Consider the following 25,186-nt stretch of genomic DNA (forward strand, 5'->3'; position numbering starts at 1 on the left):
CCATACATTGAAATTATCTGCACAATTTAATTGAAGTTACAACAATACTGTGATGGGATGAACTGAAGTTAAAGCTCTGGAAAGGATTATAGAAGGTTCCTTAGAAGTTTAATCATTAAGGAGTGTGAAGAACTTCACCGAAGCATCTTCCATATTTCTGTGACATTTCACCCAAGGAAGTTGTGTCTGCAAAAATGAAAGTTGAAAATGTTAAAGCTAATGTGAACTCTGTAGATAAGGGGAAATTCATCAACTTCAGTGGAGAAGAGCTAAAACTCTAATTACATGAGGTTTCATTATAGCTTTTACTTATGCACCATATTTTTATTGCAGAGACAATAATGCAAAATGATAATTTCAGATCAAAATTTATTAAAAAAGGATATTTTTAATGTAACAGCTAGGCGCTTATGCTGAAACCACACTTCCATTCTTCCGGTACCTCTATTTATTTTGAGTTTTCAGTCTTGGTTCAAAGGATGTTGCCATGACAAGTGAATGATAAAGAAAATCTGATTACTACTTCTATTGTTATATTAACATGTGATAATTATTGTACATTTTGCTCTTTTTAAAGGGTCCAACCATATACTGGTATTTAAACACAATATTTCTGTTATTTGAGAGTTACGTTAATTTATCTGAATGATAGTGTGTCAATATTGTTCTAAAATAAAAATTGTCAGTATAATACAGCAACGTTTGCCTCACATTATTAAGTCTTAAGGCATTTGGCAGCCGGGGTAGCACAATTGATGGTCATATTTCTATCACATTTCATCAAGTGGGCATCCTGATTTCAACGGCAGAGACCTAGAACTTGCTAATTGTATCTAGAGAAGTTATGAAACTTTACCACTCTTAATTCAAGTTGCTTAGAACTGAAGCCTATTAAAAACTCAAAACTTGGGTCCAATACATTAATGATCTGAGGAGGACATTGTGTAAAAATCAGATTATCTTCCTTTCCAAAATGCCTATCAGGGAAGAGATTAGCATTTGTTCTGGAAACTAAGTAACACATGGCAGCTGTATCTAGACTTGATTTCAAACCAAGAAAAACTTCCATGATTACTACCAGTTTCATTTTTAGTGTGAAGACTTATATTGAAATCCAGAAGGTGAAAACCCACAAATAAAATTGCTCCAAATGAGTGTACGTCAACTCCCACAGAAGTGAAACAAAGATTTTCATAAAGTCTGAGATACTGTTTCTGTTTCCTTAAGAAATGGTTAATCAGTGAAGTTAACAATAACAATTTAGCACACAGGTCTTATGGGTTATGAAGAGAACGTTGGCTTAGAAGTCCAGAGACTGGGTCCTATACCTTGCTTTGTCCAGAAGTCTGTAAAATTTTGGGCAAATCAATTTCCTCTCAAAGCCCGTGTTCTCATTCGTTTAAAAAAAAAAAAAAAGATTTAGGTTAAATGAGACGTTATGTTCTTGAATCTCAAAAGATTTAGCTGCGTGATTATGTGAACACTATTTAATGACTCAAGTTATCTATTAAATGATTCACATATTACATCTCCTGTTTAATTCAAGGGAATATTGTGACAATAAGAAATAACATAGCAAAAGTAATTTTGAAAAGTTGAATGGAAATCAGAAATATATTTTGATGGCTTTTACTATTCATAAATATAAAACATGAAACTTCACATGAGGAAGTCAAAAAATGTCTGAGAAATCTTGGTGATAGTAGCAGGAAGTAAGGAATAGAAACGATGGTTGAGCAGGTGAACACACAATGATTGAAAAAAGGAAGAGAAAATATGTGATGTTAAGTTCTTTTCTAAACATTTTTTTTGTGATATTACTCTCTTGAGGTTATAATAATAAGGACAGTGATTGTCATGATACTCTGTAAAGTCTGTTAAGTGAAGGACATAATATACTAATTTGGATTTCACTCAACAGTGACTCAGAAAACATTATGTTAATTCAACGGCCTTTTCGTAGTTTAGTAGCTCTCTGGAGTTTTTATGGTCTAAAACTTCATATAAAAATTTATAGGAAAAATGAGTTTCTTGTATGATTCTTTTTATCATAACCTGTTTTGGATGAATTCAGAAATACTAAAATGGGTGATAATCAAGGGTTGCAAAGGTGATAGGATACCTGTGGAAACCAACTGAACTTAATTATTTTAACCTCAGTGTCATAACGTTCTCAATACTTCAAGAAACTACAGGATTGTGGCCCTAATTTCAAGGAGTTACTTGATTTTTGATAGCAGTTAGTTCCTACTCAGATATAATGTGGTGATTGTTAACAGCCCCAAGAGTGACCATACTTGGTGTATCTCTAGATATAAAGACAGTCCAGTCTGAGTTTTGAAGATGGTGCTGCTCAAAAGGCAGTGATATTGGCTGTATTCAGTAAGTCCTCCCATTATTTATGGACATTCAGTAACTTCTTAACTTCATTGATCAACAACTCCACAGAGAAAAATATTTATTTTAAATAAGTCATTCTGAGAATGAGAAAGTCCAGGTAAAATATTGACTTTTCATTGTGGTTGAGGGTATTTGATGAGGAGAAAAAAATGACATGACAAATTAAAAGAGGATCAAGGCTAATGTGATTCTTTTGGGGCATCATTGGTCTGAGGATTATCTTGAGAAAAGCAGAAAGCAGAGTTTTCTCTCTGTAGCCTGAAATTGTCAAAGCAGTTCTGGGTTGTCTTATCTATTTGCAAGGAAGAATGCACCCTCTGTAAGCCCTATTGGGAGAAAATACATTGCCTAGATTTTATATGCAACAAATATTCAGTATTTAAAACATATAATATGTGTGATTAAATATATTGTTTAAAATATAAGCTAACAATTTAAGCTTTCTGGAATTGAATTATACTTGTATCAATTACTAGCTATGTGGCATTGTGGGTTAATTAATATATCTAAGCTTTCCACTTATTTGTATAATAATAATAATTATTGAGTGCTTAACACATGTCAGGCACAATTCTAAGTGCTTAATGTATATCAGTTCATTTATCCTCAGGACAATGCAATGTGGTAGAAATTATTATTATCCTCATTTTATGAAAGAGGTTTTTAGACTTTAAGCAAGTTGCCACAGCTAACAGATAAATGACCTGGGATTTGACCCAAAAAGCCTGAGCTCTCTACCTGGCACTTTTACCCCTTACACTGTACTGTTTCTCAAGATGTTGGGAGAGTAACAGTACTTACTTTATGGAACCTGATGAGTAAATTAAACAATGCATGTATAGCACTAGTATAGGACTCAGCACAGAGTTAATTTTCAGAACTGTAATATAAGCTGTTATCACTTGCACGTATTGTGTGTCCGATACATTCTGGGACTAGTACAAGAATCTAATTTAATCTCTACAATACCCTTATGTTACTATCTAAATGTACAAGCTGTAGAGAAATAAGGTATCTTGATGGAAATGAGATAATGAATGACAGAACCAGGATTTGGATTATATGTCCTGATTCCTTGGCTAATACCCTTTCTGCGACACCATTCTCTCTCCTGTGTTCATGATGATAATTCTGGTAATGTAGTTATTAGCAACAAAATTGTGTGTGTCACTAGAATGTGTCTTCTTCATAGTAGAGGGATTGCTACACATTTATCTATATTTATGAAAGTGATTTATTGTTTATTAGAATTTTAATCTTTGCATATTAATATTCAATAATTACATAGAAGTCTGTGAGAATAACTAAATCTTTTATTTTAGGGTGAAGTAGGTCTAGGAATGGTTTTTTTTAATGTCATTTAAATTATTTAGCATCTATATACTAATCAAGTACAGAAATGTTTGAAAAAGCGAATTTATAAGCTAAGGAATCAAAAGGGGGATTTACAAACCAAGATGGATCAGTTAGCCCATTGTGAAATGTTAATCAAAGCCTGCAGGTATTATATTTCTTCAAATTGTACTCACGATTGGAATCAATTAGCCTCTGGAATTTGAAAGCCGGTTTCTACCAATCCGATCCATGGGGATACCAAATCGCCTTTTTGGATGATTTACTACTTTCCTGAAACAAGCGAAAAAGAACATTTTTAAGCTAAAGTCCAAGTTATCAATCATTAGTTTTGCTCTTTTATTTCATGCAGATCTGGGGACTTTCTTCTGGAGTTGGAATAACTGTGATAGTTCTCATTCATCAGCACCCACTATGCATCAGACACTATCTCTTATCTATTCAACATCTGTTGAAGTAGGTTTGACTACCTCCATTTTATATCAGAGGATACTGAGGCTTAGAGAAATTAAATAACTTATCCAAAATCAAATAGCCCAAATGAAAAGCCAGGTCTTATCAACATAACAATCTGCTGAGTGTTTAGTTTGGGTAAGTCCCTTTCCCCTCTTCAGATTTGGGTGTATTCCTCTGTTAATTGAGGAAGATTGCACTAGGTCAGCGGTTTTCCCCAACCTCTCCCTTAGAATGGTTCTCCTGGGAAAGGAGGGGGAGGAAAGGATGCTGATGCCAAGACTGAATGTGGGGTAAGTGTGCCTCTCAGGTCTTCACTCAGATTTTACCTAGAGAAGCTTTGTATGTGATGGTCTATGTTTGTTATATGTACTCAAATATTGTTTGGGAAAAAAATACTTCATTATTAAAATAAATTTAAAAAAATCCTACAGGAGGCCTTACAGTTTGTATGTTCTATAAATTATCTCTTTAAAAAGAAACATTTTGGGGGCTTCCCTGGTGGCGCAGTGGTTGAGAATCCGCCTGCCAATGCAGGGGACACGGGTTCGAGCCCTGGTCTGGGAGGATCCCACATGCCACGGAGCAACTGGGCCCGTGAGCCACAACTACTGAGCCTGCGCGTCTGGAGCCTGTGCTCTGCAACAAGAGAGGCCGCGATAGTGAGAGGCCCGCGCACCGCGATGAAGAGTGGCCCCCGCTTGCCACAACTAGAGAAAGCCCTCGCACAGAAGCGAAGACCCAACACAGCCAAAAATAAATAAATAAATTAATTAATTAAAAAAAAAGAAACATTTTAATTTGATTTGTTATTGCCATCACTTAGTGCTATCAAGTCAAAATCCTAACAGAAGAGGTCCCAGAGCTGTGAATGCATAATATACACTGGCCTTGGAATTAAAAGACGTTTTCAGTCTTCCTAATGAAGATAGAAATCTACCCAGAGCACTTACCCCGAGCCACAGAGGTTTGGGGGTTTTTGTTCCGTTAGTTTTGGGTGTTTGTTCTTTTTTTTTTCTTTTTGGTGGCAACAGAAAAATAACTGCTAGCTCCTCTGAGAGCATGGCAAAATCCATATTCCTTTCATGAAAGGTCATCAGGTGCCATCTCAGTGGGGCGGGCCAGAGTCCCACCAAGGGAGTCCTGAGATCTTAAAACTGCATCATGATCTTTATGGATCAAATTAAGTTGCTGATTAGTTTAGAGTCAATTAAAAAAGAGTTTAAATGCCAGCCCCTGAGCATGGTGACAGCCCTGCTAGCTGGAGAAGCTAAGAAGGCTATGTAAATAAGTGATTTATCTCACAGCTGAAGGGAGTTGACTTACAGATTTGTTAGGCTTTTTATTGACATAATATACACACAGAAAAGAGGATAAGTATTTTCTAAGTGAACAACATGAGGCATATACAGATCATAAGCACAATAACTACCCAGATCAAGAAATAGAACATTACCAGCAGTCAAATAGTTTTGGAATAGGAAAGAGTCTTAAAGTTAATTCTCGCCCCAAATGTAAGAATTTCTGCTTCAGTTTTTGACCAGCAATGATAGAGCTCATCACTGGAAAATCTCAGTGATAAACTAATTACCTCTCAAGACAACTTCATCAATATTCAACAGCTTAAAGAGTTAAAAAAGGTTTGTTTCAGAGCATTTCCAATAGCTTCTTTTGTTCTTTCTAATTACTTGCATTATATTGTCAGTATTATACTACGTAATTTAAACACTAAAAATGAAAAAAAACTACAAAAAAAAAATCTACGTTTTTTTTTCCTATTATCATTTACTATGTACCTACTATGTATGATTCCTTTTGTAGCTGTCTTGGGATCAATAAGTCAGTAATAGTCTTTGTTTTCAAAAACCTATAATTAAGTACTGTCAGATTGACAAGGATTTTTTTTTGTAAGTGACATTTATTATATACTATAACTTTTTTTCATTTTTCCTTCTTTATAACACGTTTTTAAGGAAGTATTATGACAGCCCAACAAGGTACAATGTTAACTGGACTGGGGCTCTTATCACGGTGTTAAACTTGTTTGAATAACTCTTTCTCTCCTGTGTAACTTTTTATTATTTTTAATAACTCAGTACAGAACCGCTGGTTTCAGAAGTGGTTTTGCAGAGTTTTCCACCTTTGCCATCCTGTGAAATTTTGGATATCAGTGATGAGCAGACGCCTCCCGGACTGACTGAAGCACTGGAGAAACGGCATTACCTTTGCTTAAGATTGTACTGTCGTCTGAAGGAATGCCCTGGCAGTCCATGGTTAGGACTCTGCGCTCTCACTGCCGAGGGCCTGGGTTCGATCCCTGGTCTGGGAACTAAGATCCCACAACCTCTAATGCTGGGTGAGGATTAAATGAAAACTTCTAGAGTGTGGCTCAGGGCCTGGGTCACAGTAGGCGCTCAAATGCCTCTGCTACCATAACGCTGCAGGTTTCTTATTTTCTCCTATATTCACTTAGTATTTTATCTGAGAAGCTGCGCTAAGCACCGGGACCTCCAGGTTAAAACCTATTTCCTGCTCTTCAGCATGTCACTGCCTGCTTAAATAGTGTCACACGGGCTACAGCAGATGGGTGTGATGCCTATTTATCTAGGTAACTTTTTTCTAAAAATATTTTTACTGTCCACAAGCCCTGAGTTTTTACCCAAACCAAGGGAGCAGGCATCTGCAAATGCCTAGCAACTTTTCGAACCCACAAACGAGCCAGTTACATGACAAGGATTTAATATTATACGAATAGTAGAGGACAAAGTTCTCTCATTTTTCTTGATGCCAAGTTTTTGCCTTAACTACCAGGTCTTATCAATGTTCCTCATATCATTATTAGGTAAATAATTCATTTAAAAAGCTCTGAAAAGTATAGAGAACAATGGAAACATGAGGGACTTTTATTACTGTATCTTGCACATAGAAAATTTTATAAATATTGTTTAATTCTAATTAAAACAATTAATTTGAAGATAATTAATATTTATTTAATGCGTTCAATATGCCAGGTACTGTGCTTAGTGCTGTGTATACAAGGATGATAAAAATAGGAAGTGACCCTGATGGGGAGCTTACCCTCAAATGATATTGGTAGGAATAGACACATGTTATTATTATTCTTTTTTCTTTTTAATCTAATTCAGCCTTCTTTTCTGCTGATTCACATCTATCTTCCTTCTTGGGTTGGCCCTTCGTTTTGCTAGTCAATGTAGATAGCATTGTATATATGATCTTATAGGACTGTCTCTTAGACAACAGTATGACCAATACGGGAAAATCTGGGAAAAAAAAATACTTAGTGCTTATCCTTCACCTATCCATACCTCTGCCTCCATTCTTCAAGTTTCTGAAAATCACACCCTCCTAAGTGGTGCCTATTGTTTGCACTTCTGGATATCATGATAATAAATTGACTACATATTTTTCAACTTGACATTCAATTGGGAAACATATTGGGCTATAAAATTAGCATAGAGTGAATGGTCAAGAGTCATAGGAAACTTTGCATATCAGTTGTGCTTTAGGTCTTCTGATGTAATTATAAATAATGACTGCTGGAATAAAAAGAAAAATGTCTTCATGATATTTTAAAATAATTTTTATTCACATAAGTAGATTTACAGACTCCTCACTTAAGCAGTTATTTTCCTCGTGGTCAAAATAATGGTCACTCCTCCTCTGCCACAATAAAGGATGTCCGTGTCATAATCCATAGAATCTGTAAATCATTTACCTTACATAGCAAAAGGGACTTTGCAGATGGGATTAATAAAAACCTTGAGATGAGAAGATTATCCTAGATTATCTGGGTGGGCTCAGTGTAGTCAGAGGAGTCCTTAAAAGTGGACGATGCCTGAAGAAAAGTGGGTCAGGGAGCTGCAATCGGAGAAGGACCTAACCCACCATTGCTAGTCTGGAAGATGGAGGAGAAAGTCACAAATCAAGCAACGCTGTGGCCTCTAGACATCCTTAAAAGAAAACGAGGACCTACATCCTACAACCAAAAGGAACCGAATTCTGCCAACATCTTAAAATGAGCAGGAAATGAATTCTCCCCTAGAGCCTCCAAGAAGGAGCACAGCCTGCTAATCTCTTGACTTCCTCTGTATCCTGCTGGTAGACTAGGTGAAAGAGAAAGCCCTTAGCAGCATACAGAAGGAATTTTAGGGGTCACCCACTAGCTATCCATCAATCATATCAAAGTTGTCGAGAACAGGTGTCCCCAACCCCCAGGCCGTGGACCGGTATCCGTCCGGTCCGGGACCTGCTAGGAACTGGGCCGCACGGCAGGAGGTGAGGGGCGGGCCAGCTAGCGAAGCTTCGCCTGCTGTTCCCCATCGCTCCCCATCGCTCGCATTACTGCCTGAACCATCTCCACTGTGGGAAAATTGTCTTCCATGAAACTGGTCCCTGGTGCCAAAAATGTTGGGGACCGCTGGTCTAGAATGGTATTTGGTGAGGATATCCTGGACTTCTGACCTACACAATTGTAAGATAATATAATTTATGTTGGCTTAATTCCAGAAGTTTGTGGTAATTTATTGCCATAGAAATAAAAAAAAACTGAATACATTTGTCTGTATGATTTAGGGCTGAGTATAAATGGTTAATACGTAAAAACATTAAACTGATGTGATTTTTATTCCTTGAGCCCTTAAATTCCTTCATGGACAACTCCCCGTTATAACTCCAGGGAAGGGGTAAGGTAGAAGCCATCCCGGGATGGAGGAAAATGCTCAGGGAAAGTCCCAGACAAACAGAAGAAGAAGTGAGAAACCAGCCCCTTCCAGGTGTTCAAAGGACCGATGAGAAGAGGAAGGAAATGGCACCTGGGAAAAGAGTAGTGCCTCACATGTGAACTGACCTCCCAAAGCATCTGCAGAATGGACAGTGTCACAAAAAATAATCCTCTTACTTTTTTAAAGAGAAGTATGATGGTTTCATGCATCATTATAAATTAGAACAGAACATTTATTGGTCCATACTACCAATGTATATTTTCAAAAGTCAAGGTAAAATAAATGAAAATAACATTTTTTTCTTTCTTTACTATGGTTAATATACTTTTCCTGCTCAAGTAAACTAGAGGGAGTTGTGGTATGGTAAAAAGCACAAATAAACTCTTTTTCTCCTTCCTTCTTCCCTACTCTTTCCTTCCCTTCTTTCCCCCAGATTTGATCCAAAAAGTATTAGTAACCAGGGGATGTTGACTTGGATTCTATTTATTTCTTCTACTTACCAAAAAACAACAATACCTTAATAAGTTAAATAATTTCTACACAGTTTCTATCTATTCAGAAGTAAAATGGTAAACTAGTATTTCTCTTAACATTTTTGCTGATATGAAATATATAACCATACTACAATCTACAACACATTCACTGACAGTAATACACAGTGTATAAAACATAAATGTTAACATAGAAAAATATTTTTAAGACCAAAAGGGAAAACCGTACTTTCTGAGTATCTAGTCCCTCTTGTGACAAAATAACAGTATGACATGGCTTATATTATACATCCATTTAAAACAATCCACCTTTTCCATTCTAAAATATTCTGAAGGTAGTTTAAGGGTAAAGAATATCTATTAAAGTAATATAAGGAGGATGGATTATTTTAAATATAATTTTAAACTTCAGACTAAAATACAGACTTCCTGAGCCAAATAGGATTTTCTTTAAAATTTATATTCTTTGATAATTCAATTTCTAAAGATGTTCACCATTCTAAAACAACTGTTAGAAAACTTATATTTACACTTTTTATTTAGAATCACTTCATACATACCAAAGAGTCTATAAATTCACCTATGTTGAGTTTAAAAAAATAAAATAAACATCCCTATTGGTAGCACAAAGTTAAGAAATAAAATATTACCAGTACTTTAGTATTACCAGTACTTCACCTCCCAAGTTGAATCCCTCCCATGACTTCGTCCCAGAGGTAATCTGTAGGACGAATTTTGATCTAATATCTCCCTTTATTTTCTTTATAATCTATATGTTTTGTTCAAAAGTCTCTTGGTTAGTTTAGATGGCTCTAGAATTTTATTTGAAAGAAATGTGTGAATACTTCTTGACTTCTTTCAGCAAATATTGTGTTTTGAGATTTGTCCATGTTGTCATGGGTAGATGTAGTTCTTTTATGTTCAGTGTCATATGGTATTTCATTTTATGAATAATGAATATACAACAGCTTATTAATACATTTTACCATGGATGGGAATTTGAGGTATTTCTTTTTCTTTTTTTATCATTATTGTTATGTACTGTTCAGCTAGAAATTTTCTTACATGTTTGTAATGCACATTTAAGGATTTCTCTACAGTATACTTTTAGAAGTAGAATTGCTAGTTATGCCTATACTTAATTTTATTACATAGTTCCAGACTGTTTTCCAAAGTTGTTGTACCAATTTACACACCCAAGAGCAGTGTATGACAGTTCCTATTGTTTCAAATCTATGTCAACCTTCCCATTGTGGACTTTTAGTTTTGTCAATCTAGTACATTTGTTGTTGTATCTCATTGTGTTCTTAGTTTGCTTTCCGTGAATACTAATGAAGTTGCTCACCTTTCCCTTTGCTTATTGGCCACTTGGATTTCTTCTTTTGGAAGTACTTAAGTCTGCTGCCTGTTTTTCTATTGGTTTGTTTTTCTTTTAAATATTGATTTGTAGGAGAATTTCTTATACTCTGAATATTAGACCTTGTCAATTATGAGCAAATATCCTTTCCCATTTGTGGTTAATCTTCTTTATTGTGTCTTTTATGAAAATCTTTAATTTTGTTTTGAAATTTATCAATATTTTTACATTTTGTTCATTAAATCACCTCTAATGTTACAAAAATATTATCCTATGTTGCCCTAAAACCTCTTGCAGTTTTGCCTTTCACATTTATATTTTTAAACCTTTTAAAATTATTTGTTATTTATGGAGTGACATAAGGGTCATATTTCTCCTTTTTTTTTCTATATTCACACCTAATTATTCATAAATTTTGGATTCACCTTGTCAAGTTTCATGGGAAATCCTTTTGCAGTTTTACCTGGAATTGTATTGAATCTAAGGTATAAATCAAGTTGGAGAAAACTGAAATCTTTATAATATTAAATCTTACTATCCGAGATCAGTTATTTAGTTTATCTTTAATGCCTTTTCATATATTTTTATAATTTTCTCCATAAAGACCTTCAATAATTTATTGGATTTGTTGTTGCTTATCATTTAAGAATATATGTTGCAGGATTTTTTAATAGGAGTCCCTTATTTGGTTAAAAAAGGCCCCTTCTGTTACTAGTCCACTGGTGATTTAGATCATGAATAGATGTTTAATTTTATTGAATGCTATTTCTGCATCTTTTGAGATGATATGGCTTTATTTCTTCAATTTATTAGTTCTATTATTTGACTTTCTAAAGCAAATCAACACTGTACTGTATTTTTGTGATAAACCCAACATGATATTGGTGTATTATCTTTTTGATATATTTTTGGAATTGTTTTGTTGATTTTTTTGGTAGGAATTCATATCTATAATTATTAATGAAGTTGTCCTGTAATTTTCTTTTCTTGTTCTCTCCACACATGGTTTTGGTGTCCAGATAATGCTATTCTCATGAAATGAGTTGAGAACTGTACCTTCTTTTTTAGGTATCCTTTTGTTACTTACTTAATTATGTCATGGTCTGAGAATATGTTCTGTATGATAACCAAGCCTTTAAAAATTTTAAGGCTTATTTTGTGAACAGATACTTTGTTAATTTTAGTAGTTGTTTCATGTGAACTTAAACATTTTTTCCCCCAGTTGTAGGATACACAACAATTTTTATTGATCCTGCTTACTGTTTTGAGTTCCAAGGAAAGAAACTTAGGAATCAGAGTGTGGAGGGTGTTCCCTAAAAACAATAGTCTGATTTGCTGTTACATCTTAAAGGGACAATAAAATGCTTGGCCCCTTTCAAGAAGGGCATGCAGCTCTACCAACATTGAGTAACAGCAAAAAGGGAAAGTATAGTAATGGCTAACAGAGAATGTTCATTTAAATAGTTCAGTAATTTAGATGAGTAAAACACAGAATTAAATAAGTATACTTTAAAGCTTAGGTGAGTATAGTAGCCAGGCTCCAAGATAAACCCCAATAATTCTACTGTAATGCAGTCTCCTTCCACACTGAACAGGGCTGACCTCTGTAACCAATAGCATATTGTGGAAATGACTTCTAAAGCTAAGTAATGAAAATTATTGCAGCTTCTGCCTTGCTTTGTTGGATCACCCATTCTAGGGGAAGTCAATTGCCATTTCCTAAGTTCATCGCACAGCCCTATAGAGAGGTTTACATGGCAATGAACTAAGGCCTTCTGGCAACAGCTAGTGAGGGACTGAGACGTCCTGTCATCAGCATTAAGAGTGGGCCGTTTTGGAAATGGATATCCCCAGGCCCCATGTAGCCTTCAGATGACTGCAGCCCTGGCCAACTTCTTCACTGTAACTTTGGGAGAGACCCTGAACCAGAATCATCCATGCAAACTTTTCCTAGATTTTTTATGCACAGAAACTGAGTGAGAACATAAATGTTTACTATTGTCTTAAGCTGCTACGTTTTGGGTAACTTGTTTGCATAACAATAGAGATCTAATATGGTAAGATTCAAAGTGCTTTGGGATTCCACAAGAGAAGAGATCACAGCCAAGTCTGGGGGTTCCAGGAAGAACTTATGGGGCATATGAAAACAATAAAACAAATGTTGACCCCTAAGTCCTGCAATATTGGTTACCACAATTTAAAATTACAGAATTAATAAATGACTATAGGAAGTTAGATATAAATTTATGAGCTTGGAAAAACTGATGTATGAGACAGAGTAAAATGAAGGAGACTCAGCAAGTCCCTGTAAAGAATGAAAAGAGAAATCATTAAAGTCCACAGTCATGTTTAAATTTAAAAGAGACAATTAGGCCTTCAAATTCAAATTCCAGAATGTTCTGATGAAGGACCACATTAAGTCTGAGTGATGATGTAGTTTTTAAGGGCCAATACACAATGCCTTTTTTTCCTGAGTCCACCTTCAGAAGCAATACAGAAATAAGATATGAATGATCAATGTGGAGAAATCAAAATGTCATTTTGATCAAGCTGAATGTAGAATAAGACTTTAATTTGCATTTAAATGACTTTCTTACATCTCATTTGAGGATTAGATGGATTTACACAATTAGTCATAATTATCAAATAAAAACAGAAAGAAAAGGGATGAGCTAAACATGCTCAACTACTCCTCGCAAACTGACCTATGAAGTACGTGATTACTTCTCCTTTGAGAAGGAGTGAATTAAGTGGTGGGGCTTGGGGCCAGTCTTTCCTTAACTGGAGTTTCTCTACGTGGAAACACAAGGCTGAGAAATATGACTAAATAAATGGGATATGTTTAGAATGATGAAAGAAACTGCTACTTCATTAGCACACAGTTGACTTATGACTTTTGGAGTTCTGTCTCAAAAGTGGTAATTCAATGTTAAATAGATTCTATTAAACGTATGATGATGGTGCTGACTAGGCATAATGTCAGCTTCTGAAGTATTATCCCAAGGAAAGGGCCATACGAACAAGCATTCAGAAACAAACCAGGAGCACTGGAATGAAAAAATGAGATTTAAAGGGTTCACTGTAAAGTAACCCAGGCATGCTTGATTTGGAAACTACTGTAGAGCTGTAGGATTAGGCAGAAAGGATTTTCATTTGCTTGGCTCATGAGCCTCTTTGAGGGTCTGATGACACTCAAAACTTCTATCCAGCAAATGAATTTACACAAAAATGTCTTCTAGAATTTTCTTTTTGGGGGAGTAGGTAATGTACATTTCAAAGCCCATATATGGAATCAAGTATTATCCCTTTTAGGAGAAAGTTTAAAACCTTCATATATGAAGGGTAGAGAGAAAAGGTAAAGGAACTCTCTCTTTCCATGGAGTTGAGCTGGGGTGTAAGAGGCAAGCAGTAAAGAACAATTATTGGGAAAAATGACCCAAGATCAATGCTCAAGTGCATTTCCTATAGTACAGACAGGCTTTTAAATATGAGGAAGGAAACATGGAAATAGGGCACCACATTCTGAATCCTTTCTCTGTGTTCTTCACTATGAAATGGAGCCCATTTTGAAGTACCTCCTTTGGGTATTAACAATTACGTGCTGGAAAAAAGTAGCAAAAATCATGAGATACCTAGGTTGGTCTCAGCCTGCGACATTGCTTCACAATGAAGTAGAAAGGTGAAATGTTAGGATTTTCACCTTTAATCTTTGGCATGGTCATCAAGAAGTGCAATCATATCTGACAAATTGAAGTTGGAATTGCTATTCTCAACTTTAGTCTGAACCTTATGTCTGGCTTTGGATAGAAACACATATACCGTTGGTACAGTTTTTCAAAATGATTTATTTAATGTATGCATTCTAAGTGAATCTCACTTTTCCTGGCCTTGGACAAGTGCCTTATTCACATATAACTTTAATTTCTTTATCATAAGCAGCTTATTTCAGTGGAAAGTCATTGGACTTGGAGTTCAACAACTTGATGTTGTAGCTACATTATGCCAAGGAAATCATTTTATATCTGTGAAAATATACTAATAAAATGGGGCTAATATCTTCTTAGGGTGTTAGGAATAAAAAAAACCCCAGTGTATCAGAATGTTATAATTGGATTCTTTCTATCTCAGTTTTGGCTGTGGCCTAGAAAAGTTGAAGGGGGAAAAAAAAAAAAAAACTGTGGTACTTTCTCTTGCATTCCAAAGTAAGGTGCTAAAGTTATGCACTATTTGTAAAGGAGGTTGTTACAAACTAATTTCCTCAACCTTAATCCAATAAAAAGATTGATATTGAATAGGTAAAGAAGGAGAATTTCTCTGGAGCAAGTTTCTGGAGAATGGTGACATTTCCCTCTTCTTTCATATAGAGAAAGGGCTTCAAGAAAAGTTTGCATATACCCATTGAAGCAGGGTAGACCTCACAGAACAGACTATGAAATCTAAAGGGCAGGATGCTGTAAGAATTGGCTCGATGCCAGAGTGAAGAAGTGGTTATATAAGCAACAGCTTTACTTTCAGTGACCAGAGTCAAGGATGTGGGTTTTCTGTGGAACAGATGTAGAGCGAGCATGTGGGTAGAGTTGGCCTAGGTTAATTATAAAAGGAAACTTCCCTGAAGGGCTTTTGGCCAGGGGTTATGGGTGAGGCGGCCTCAGCAGGATGCTGCTGGTGGTGTCAAATGAAGAAACTGAGCTGGTAGGATGAAGGTGAAGAGCAAAACTGACCTGCTGAAAGAGAAGCATTGCTGGAGGCAAGGTATTTATGTCAGTGTTCCCTATGGGGGTTATGCAGTGACCCCACAAAACGGCCCATGGTGAGGAGTCATCTTTGAGCATTTACTGAGGCCAGAGAGCACAAAAGTCAAGTCATGATAGCATCAGTCAAGTAAGACTTTTCTTTACTTCTCTGCACCCACATCCCCAATACTGGAGGAAACATAAGGCAGCCCAGTGTGGTAGGGGAAGGGGTGAGGACAAACTGACCACAAACCTCTTCCCAGTGTAGCTTTCCAGCTTGAAAAGGAGAAACTTTAATAATATTCATAGTTTGGGCTAAAACATATTATTTTTATTATTTTAATTACTGAAATATGATTGTTTTTCTAGTAAAAGTGATGAGACGAATTTTTATCATTTCAGTGTGACCTGTAGGGTCATAGTACCTGCCTGTGTTTTTACCCAAGAGATAGGAAACAACTCCTACTGAATGGGTTTGAATGCATGTGGGTGAGGGATAAAGTTGCTTTTCTAATTATGTTCTATGGAGTCTTCTCTTTCAATTAAGCGGTTATAATAACAATGTTAGAGAGCAAAGTGTTTATTGACCTGAATCTATAGAATGTATATAACTGTACTGGGTGTCTTCCATCTGTTCTCCAGATACACTCTCTGACTTTTCTCACCCTACTTTCAGTCAAGGAAACTAACCTCTCTGGATCCCAGAAAAGTGCCTGTGCTCCCTGGCTTTGGTTTGGGACAGGCCTAATGGGCAGCCTTGGCAGAAGAGACTGGAAGGAGAGAGGAAGTGAAGTCAGAATAATTTTCCTCTCGCTGCCTCCTTGCAAGATCACTTTCTCCTAACTGAAGGTCACGGCTTCTCCCAAGGCAACTGACTCTTCAGACCAGGGTCCTGGGCTGTTGTGCCATCCATTATGATTTGTTTCTACCCAGCCTTTTGTAAATAGTCTTCCTGTGTCTAAATCCTTCTCAAATTTTCCTATTTCAAATGTTTCCTGTTTCCTGCCTGTTTCCTGCAGGAACCCCGAGTGACACAATGATATTACTTGCTTTGCTGACCTCAAAATATTAATGGGAGAATTAAAACAATAACAGTTGTGAAAATGATTATCCTAATTAAATTCAGATATAAAGTATTATTATTTTTGTTAATATTTTACAAGGCATTTTCAGTGTTGTGTGAAGAAGTGAGAGAAACCACCCTTTAGAAAAATTCCAATACCTTCTAATATTAAAGTGTCATTCAAATAGTAGATACGATTTTGCTAGGGATATGGTCATAGCTGCTTCCTTTTATTTTTCATAAGCTGAATGACCATTAACTTCAGGCTTTAAACAAGTGAACCGAATGAAGAAATATTTTGAACTTCAAAGCATAGTTGAGATAACTCTGCCCTGAGAATTAAAGTAACTTGCACATCCAATTGAAAATGAAGCTAGTGTCATATTCAGGTGAAAAAAATGTTAAATATGATATAAAATAGGAAACAACAGATGGTTCTTTGCTTCATTTTATGATGATCTGACATGGACTTTGCCCTGGTATTTTTTATGTTTGTTTGTTTTCTTTTTTCTTTTTCCCTAGCTGTTCATTCATTCTTCACATTTTCAAAAGCAGAGTTTAAAATTTTTCTTTTCTGAATATAGTAATTGAAAATAAAATAATGCATTTCATATGCGTGAGACAGAGTTTTAAAATCTGGGGTCATGTAATTCAAGGATCCATAAACATGGATGGGAAATGTTACACCTTTAGTCTCATTATCCTCTAATCGAAATATAGCATTTGTTTCAGTTATGAATGTAGAGAACAAATCACAATGGTGTTAGTAGTAAGTAAACCCTTGTCACAGTAGAAATCACAGATACATTCAGACGACGTTTTTATCATTACAGATACTTTGAAATTGTTTTTATGTTCAGCACTACTTGAATTTATTGTTATTTAGACATGTCTTTTAGATCTTATTTTATGCATTAATAAAGAAGCATATATGTTGCCATATTACAAATTCATTTTAAGTATTATGATAATTCTGTTTCTATATATTAGTAACCTATGAACTCATGACGTTTATCCATTTAAAAACAATATTCTGAGAAGGGGTCCACAGTGGCCCACGACACAGAAAGAGCTTATGAATTCCTAGATTTAGTGATGGGTGAAATCTTTGGGCTACAGTATGGAAAATGGATCTCAGACCTATAACCTTCTCTCGGTGAGTATGAGAAAATAGAAAATGCATGCCCCGAGAAGGAGAAAAATTGATGGCATATACATGAACATCACAAGTGTTTGTAAGCAACAAAGAAAGTGTTCTGTATACGTTCATGCATAGTAAGGTAACAAGATAATCCTGGCCTTGTGAATAATTCAAAAGCAAGTAAAGAAGTAGTAAAGCTATCTGGACTAAAGGACCAAAGGTCTTATCTCATATAATGTAATCAAAGAACAGCAAATAACATTATGTACAGCTCTCCCAAGCAAAATTACGATAATTTTTAGAAATCTTTTAATAAAATAGTTGCAAAACTCTAACCTGTATATTCTTGCTAGTAAATGTAGGAAAACACACATTTTAGTCCTGTGACTTTATCATATACATTTAAATGATTCTCAAATATCTTTGCAACAGATGATAGAAAAATTTAACATTTAATGTTGTTTGAGTTAGCATTATACTTCGAAAGAAATCTAAAATTATTTTTCAATTAAAACTCAAGAATGTGTATAGAAATATATTATGCAATATCTATTACTTATCTCCCATTGTTTTCCAAATCTCTAATAGACAGATTTAATGTTTGCTTTAAGACCAAGAACAGGAATTCCTGAATAAAAAAAGAATCCTGAAGGAAAATCTCACAGGAAGTGTTCATGGAATCTAATTCAAAGGGGGGTAAAACAGGGCTTCCCTGGTGGCGCAGTGGTTAAGAATCCGCCTGCCAGTGAAGGGCACACGGGTTCGTGCCCCGGTCCGGGAAGATCCCACATGCCGCGGAGCGGCTAGGCCCGTGAGCCACAACTACTGAGCCTGCGCGTCTGGAGCTTGTGCTCCGCAACAGGAGAGGCCACGACAGTGAGAGGCCCGCGCACCGCGATGAAGAGTGGCCCCCACTCTCCACAACGGGAGAAAGCCCTCGCACAGAAACGAAGACCCAACACAGCCAAAAATAAATAAATAAAAAAAAAAAAAAAAAAAAAAAGCTACGAAAAAAAAAAAGGGGGTAAAACATCCACTATCAAAAATAAAAGCATAAAAGACATAAATAAATTATATGTAAAAAAGAAAACTATTAATTTGTATATGTCATTCTAAATAAATGCTAAATAAAACAGTCCTGATATAGGAGGTCACCTTTGTTGTTAAGCCATAGAGTACAAAGGAGCAGAGTCTCTGTATTCTAACTGTAGTCATGAAACAAAATATAGAGTCTTGATTAGGGGAAGTCCTCAATTTTTCAAGCTCATGCGTAAACTTCTGTGCAAATGCATTAGCTGTCCTTAACACTTCCAACCTTCTGGAAGTAGTTGGAGGTGAAGGGAAAGGTAGAGAAAAAGGAAAAAGAAAATTGACCAGTTTTGACCTCTGAAGATCATTAATTACTAATATCCTTTCTTTATACAACACTCAATGGGACCATCACAATCTGGTTCCAGAGACACTTACTAAGATTATATAGGTTTTGTACTGCACAGTCCAGAGGGCAACAATATGAATGATTGCTGCTGAACCTACACCATGCTATTTAGTCATCCCAAGAACATGCCCTGAATGTTCAGGCCTTTAAGCCATCTCTTACCTGGCTTCCTTTTAACAGAATAATTTTTCTTAACCCAATTAACCTTTCAAAAATAGTACTAGTTATTTGGGTCAAAATTTGCTGTTATTACGGAATTCGGCAAATCATCTTTTTTCACCATTTTTGGAAAATTATTGAAAAAATACCCATAATTTCTTTAAATAGTGATTCTCTTCTACTTATCACCATTAAACTCTAATTAGATTAAATTGTATGTTATAATTTCTCATTCTGTTCTCCATACCTTTGTGATATATTCTGAGTCATTTTCTTAGCGTTATCATATGGTGAATGTATTTACTCTTCTGCCAGGTCTAATCTCTTGTTTATCTTATTGTTTAATTTCATTTCTTTAATTTGTGATGAAACATTTCAAACACGGGCGAAAATAGAATAGTATAATAGACTCCCATGTATGCATCATTCCAAGTCAACAATTACTGATTATGGTAGGTCTTGTTTCATTTATTCCATTCCCACTCCTGTATTATTTTGAAGCAAATCCCAGACAAATACTTACAACTAAATATTTAAATAACAATAAATCTAATTTTTAATGTAACCACAGTACCATTTTCATATTTAAAAGAGACAATAATTACTTAAAATCATTAAGTAGCCTCAGTGCACATTCACAATTGTCTCTTACACATGTTAATTTTTAAACAGACCATTGCTTGAATTACAACCCCCCAAAATTGTGACTAGTTAATAAGTCCCTTAAATCTACTTTGATCTTTTGGATCCCTTCCCTCCTCCATCTCTTGTTTTTCTTCAAATCTTTGTAAATTATTTATTGAAGAAACTAGGTTATTTATTCTGCTGTTTTCTACAGTCTGAATTGCTGTTTGCTTCCCTATAATGTTTCTGAAGTCATTTCTTTGTCTTCTATATTTCCTGGAAATTGGCAGGTAGAAGTAGAGGCAAGACATTTTTTTTTTTTCAATTCTGTTATATGGGTAGTGTTGAGTTCTTCCATCAGGGAGCATATAATGACTCACTGTTTTTCCTCTTGTGATGCTAGCAGAAACTGACAATCATTGTCGAAAGCCATCATTTCATTAGGGTTTGCAAAATAGAGACATTCTAATACTACCACTCCTTCTTCATTTATTAGCTGGAATAATTCTATAAAGGAGAATTTCTACATCTACTAATTCTATTGTTTCTTCATTGCTTTAGCTGTACAGATTCTATAAAGAGAAAATTCCACGTTTTCCCTTCTTCTCCATGTCTGCAAGCAACTATTTGTTGTAATATCCTTTTATTCTCAGTTAATAGCTATGAAGCAATCAAAAACTCATTCTAAATTTCATATGCTCCCTCTACTGTCCCTGAATTGCTTGATACTTTGCTGTATCTATATTGTCAGACTGCATAACTATAACACATGGCACTCTTTTTTTTTTTGGAACCATCATCACACTTTAATTCTAAAGTTACGTTCACACCAATTCTTATGATGTTACTTCTCCAGTCATTTTGATTGTTTGAAGAATTTCATCCAGTAGCTTCCTCAGGAAGTACTCATGAGAACAATATTCCATAATTTTTTACACACTTATAATAGTTTATTTTTAGCCTTTATATGTGAAAATCTGTTCAAATGACTAAGTGCTTGCCAATTTCCTTTTCTTCCAAGCCAAGCTATGTTAGATAGACTATATCTCCTAATATAGTATCTATGACACTTCCTAAAGAAATTGTTATGATGGAATCTCAATGTAGATTATATATATTTATAAGATTTATGTAATAAATATTTGGTGTATATGCTATGTATGCTATTATAAATTCATATATAAATATTTACATAAATGTTTACATGTTGACTTTCAAATTATTTTATAGACTGTATTGCAAGATCCAGGAATCAAAGAAATACTATTTATTAGAAGGCACAATATTTTCTCCACTTGACCTTTGGCTTTCTATAACCTTCTTTAAAAATTGCCTCTCTTCTTGCTTTGTGTTATAATTTGTTATAAATATTTCTGTTTCTTATTGGTATGTGATCTCTTTGAGGGACAAAGACTATATTTTCCTTCTTTTTTCCACCGTAGCCCAACACAGTGCCTAGAACATAAGTGGAACTAACTTGTATTTGTTTAATTAGAATACGACCTGAATTTCAAAATACATGTGTGGTATTTTTTTCAAGTACATGTTGGATAAATTATAGTCCCAAAGTGATGATTTTATTTCCTAGTGTAACCTTGAGAATCTTTCAGAAGCCTAGCAAATTGCATCTTGTATTGATGAGAATCATCGAGCAAAAGCAAAGTCACAGACCAGGAACAAAAGTGATGTGTCCTAGAACTCCAAGTAACCAAGTGAAACCGGACTAAAGGATGTGGAAATGAGTGCAGGAAGAAAAGAGGTGCCAGATTATGAAAATTTTCATAGAATTTCCTAAAGGAGTTTGCTTTTATCTTGTAAGCAATGGGAACTTTTCATGAAAAGATTTTTGTGTTAGATGATCCCCCTGATAGCAGAGTAAAGGATGCATTCACCAGTAAAGGGGTGAGGATGGTGGTGGAAGTGGAGATGGGGAAAGACTGGAGAAAGAAAACATGTCAAAAAGATTATTTAGGCCAGAATTAGTAAAGCCTTAATGTAAAAGGATATTCTGGAGATATTAAACATATAAAACAAGTAGGATTTAGAGAATTTAGTGAATAATGGAATATTTAAAGTAAGCAAATGGAATCCTGGTGAGCAAAAGGGATCCTAGTAAATTCCCCAAATTCCAGAATTTGGGGAATTGGGTGATCCTTGTGTCACTGCTGCTGTGAAATGTACAGCATGAGGAACAGATACTGAGGGGGTAGAAAATGAATTAAGTTTGGAATGACTGCTTTAAAGTACTGAAACTCAATGATTAAAGAGAGATTTAATTACTCTAATTCTGTTATAACAGTTAACAGTTTACAAAGTACTCATTTGATTTTTATAGAGGTAAGTAATTATCCCCATTTTCCAGATGAATAAGCTGAGGATCACAGAGAATAAGATTGTTATACAAGTCACATGGCTAGAAATGCTTAGAAATTTGACTTAAACACATGTGTCCTGACTCCAGGTCCTGAGAGCTCTTCACTGCTTTCTTGGTATAGGAGAGGGGACTTACTCACATCATTTGGAATGTTGTGTAACAAGGGTAAAAATAAAATGGTACTGTGGTTACCTTTATTAAATAGAAAATGCAACTGACCAGAACATTTATCTCATAGGACACATGTTTCCCCCTGCTTCCCAAATGCTGTTATGTCTTATAAGAGCTACTTTATATTTACATGTAACAGAATCTTCTTCAGAAAGCATTTTGACAAAAATATTAGTGCATACTGTAGCAGTTATTTTGCTCCCTAAAACTTATTTCTAAAATGATGCCATTAAACTCAGAAATTAGCTAAGACACTTTTAAATCTATTTACCTACAAGGTTTTCATTGTATTTTTTTAATGTGGACTTCTCTGTTTCTGAACTCAGAGTGCAAGAATTAGAAAATGAAAATGTTCCTTCTCTAAGAGTTCACTTACCTCTGTTTACCTTTATGATCTACAGAGCCAGCTGAGAGTCTGTCCAGGGGAGAACCAAAACCAGAGAAGCTTCTTTTCTTCTTTGTTTCAATCACATCATTCTCCAGAGACACAAGTTCATCAAGAAGCAAGAGTTTTGCTGCCAGATCAGTGGCTGATTTCTCTTCCTTGACTGTGGGTGGTGACTGAACATCTAAGACTCTAGAATCAAAGGCCTATAGGGCAGGAAAGGTGATTCCATTCATTAACAAGAAGAAGAACAATCATCTGCATTTGGCTTTTGCTATTTTTAGCTGACATGCCTGTCATGAACCTTGATTTCTCATGAGTTATGATCCAGAGAGAAAGACTTTTGGGGACAAAAACACATAGAGATGAGGTTTATCCAAAAGAAATGAAAAGGAAACAAAACACAAACACACACACATACACATACACACAAAGAATAAAAAAAAGGGGTAAACTCCTCTAAAGGAGGCCTGCCTCTAAAATTTAGTATAACTGATTATTCTTTCAGATTCCTTCCCGGTAACAACTGCATCCTTCCTTATTACTCCAAAAGCACTTTATCTATACTTCTTTCATCACTGTAATCATTACATTTTCCCTTGTATTAGATTAGCTACAATATATTTGTATTGCCTATTAGATTGTGAGTAACTTGAGGGCAAAGACTATGTCTAATTAGTCTTTTGTCTGCTCTATTCAATGCCTATCCCAGTATTTTGCTCATAGTTAGTACTCAATAAATTTCTGCTGAATATTTATTGAATGAATTCTGAAAAAAATCTAAACCTCATGTTATTTTCTTTTCACCACTCATTCATTCCTTACTGATTCAAGCCACTAAACATCCACTGTGCAGGTCCTGCGTTAGACCCAAGAGATACAAAAATGAGTAAAATCCAGTCTGTGCCTTGAAGGAGCTTAGCATCTCCACCCATGAGATTTACTAACAAATATTAATGAGTGTCTATGATGAGTCAGACCTATCCCAAGGACTTTATTGTCCCATGTCAGATTTCTTGTTTATTTGTTTATTTACGCATATTGCCACTTGGCATGTCATCCAAATCATAAAAGTATAAGCTTCCAGTTTGTGAAGTCTGTCTTCCTTTCTCAGGCGCAATCACAGCATTTCAGAAAACTCTCCTGCTAGCAATCTGGAGTCATTTTGTTGTGCAGGGTATGCTACTTCTTTCCCAAGAGTCTGAGACTATTCCCCTGTGGGAAGAAGGGTTAACTACAGGGATCTCTTCCCTTTCCTCCTTTAGTCACATTCTTGCCAGATTCTTGGTCTGGGAAAGACTCTTTTTCTTCACTTCCTGTCTTTATTTTTGAGTTACTTCTCTTATTCTCTTTCTATTCCCTTCGTTTTTTTCCCAATAAAATGAAACAGTAGTACTTTCCAAGCCTTTTCATCATTGACTCACACAATTCTCTTTTGCAATACTTATAGTCTACCTCAAAGCTCTTGAGACCTAAAGCCATTGAGCTCCTTCTTTCCTAAACCATTGAAATCTGCTCTAAGTCTGGTCAGTTCTTTCTGGAAAACCCCTCTTGCCCTCCTCTTTCTGACTCCCATGAGGAGAGGTTTATATCAGGTCCTCTTCACTGCTTAATGCACACTCTCAATCACCGTATAATTTATTTATCTCCTCTCTCTCTCTCTTTCTTCTATTCTGTCCTGAATACTGCCATGAAGTTAATTATCCCCAAACACTACTTTCATCATATAAAAACATTAAAAATCTCTATAGCTCTTTGTAACTCATAGTTCAAAGTCCACAACTTTTAAAAAAAACCTCAACTTCTGTTACTTCCCTACATGAGCTTGGCAGCATAGAAACTAAAGAGGGGAAGGATGTTATAATCATGAGAAAGAAACTCTTAAGATCAGGAGGCAAACCTTCAAAGGGAAAATTTAGGAGATCTTTTATTATCTTTCAGAGCTTCTTCCAAAAACTATGTGTTCATTCTTCCAACTGACATATATACAATGTAGATTTTTGTTTCTTTTTAAAGATATTCTTAATCATCAGGAAAAATTCACAAAACTTGTATAAAACTTGTCTTTCAGTAAAACACATTTCAGATCCTCACTTTATGTTATTTAAGAAGCACAAAGAATGTATGTTTCTATTAAGATCAAATGAGCCAAATTAACTTCTCTCTGTGTGGCGATGTCCTCACATTTCTTTTCCTTTGTAGTTTAGTCTTGGCAGCAAGAAAACATCTGTAGAGTGATAAAATTTTGGCCCAACTACTCAAATCTTGACATGTAAACGACTTCAAATTTCACATAAAAGCA

The 25,186-nt window shown here is 35.4% G+C and overlaps 1 protein-coding gene across 2 annotated transcripts in view; it reads right to left on the reverse strand.

Moving 5' to 3' along the window:
* Positions 1-7: 7 nt before the first annotated feature.
* The window catches only part of OSTN (osteocrin), a 56,241-nt gene continuing 31,062 nt past the window's right edge, over positions 8-25,186 (reverse strand). For both annotated transcript variants that reach the window (XM_082393407.1, XM_082393408.1), the window contains exons 3-5: positions 22,876-23,090; positions 3,930-4,026; positions 8-186 (exon numbers count right to left, since the gene is read on the reverse strand). In XM_082393407.1, the coding sequence (XP_082249533.1) occupies positions 3,942-4,026; positions 22,876-23,090 (300 nt within the window). In that variant the 3' untranslated portion in view covers positions 8-186; positions 3,930-3,941. The remainder of the gene's footprint in view (positions 187-3,929; positions 4,027-22,875; positions 23,091-25,186) is intronic.

This window comes from Balaenoptera borealis (assembly GCF_965194805.1).
Source record: "Balaenoptera borealis genome assembly, chromosome: 5".
Classification (NCBI taxonomy): domain Eukaryota; kingdom Metazoa; phylum Chordata; class Mammalia; order Artiodactyla; family Balaenopteridae; genus Balaenoptera; species Balaenoptera borealis.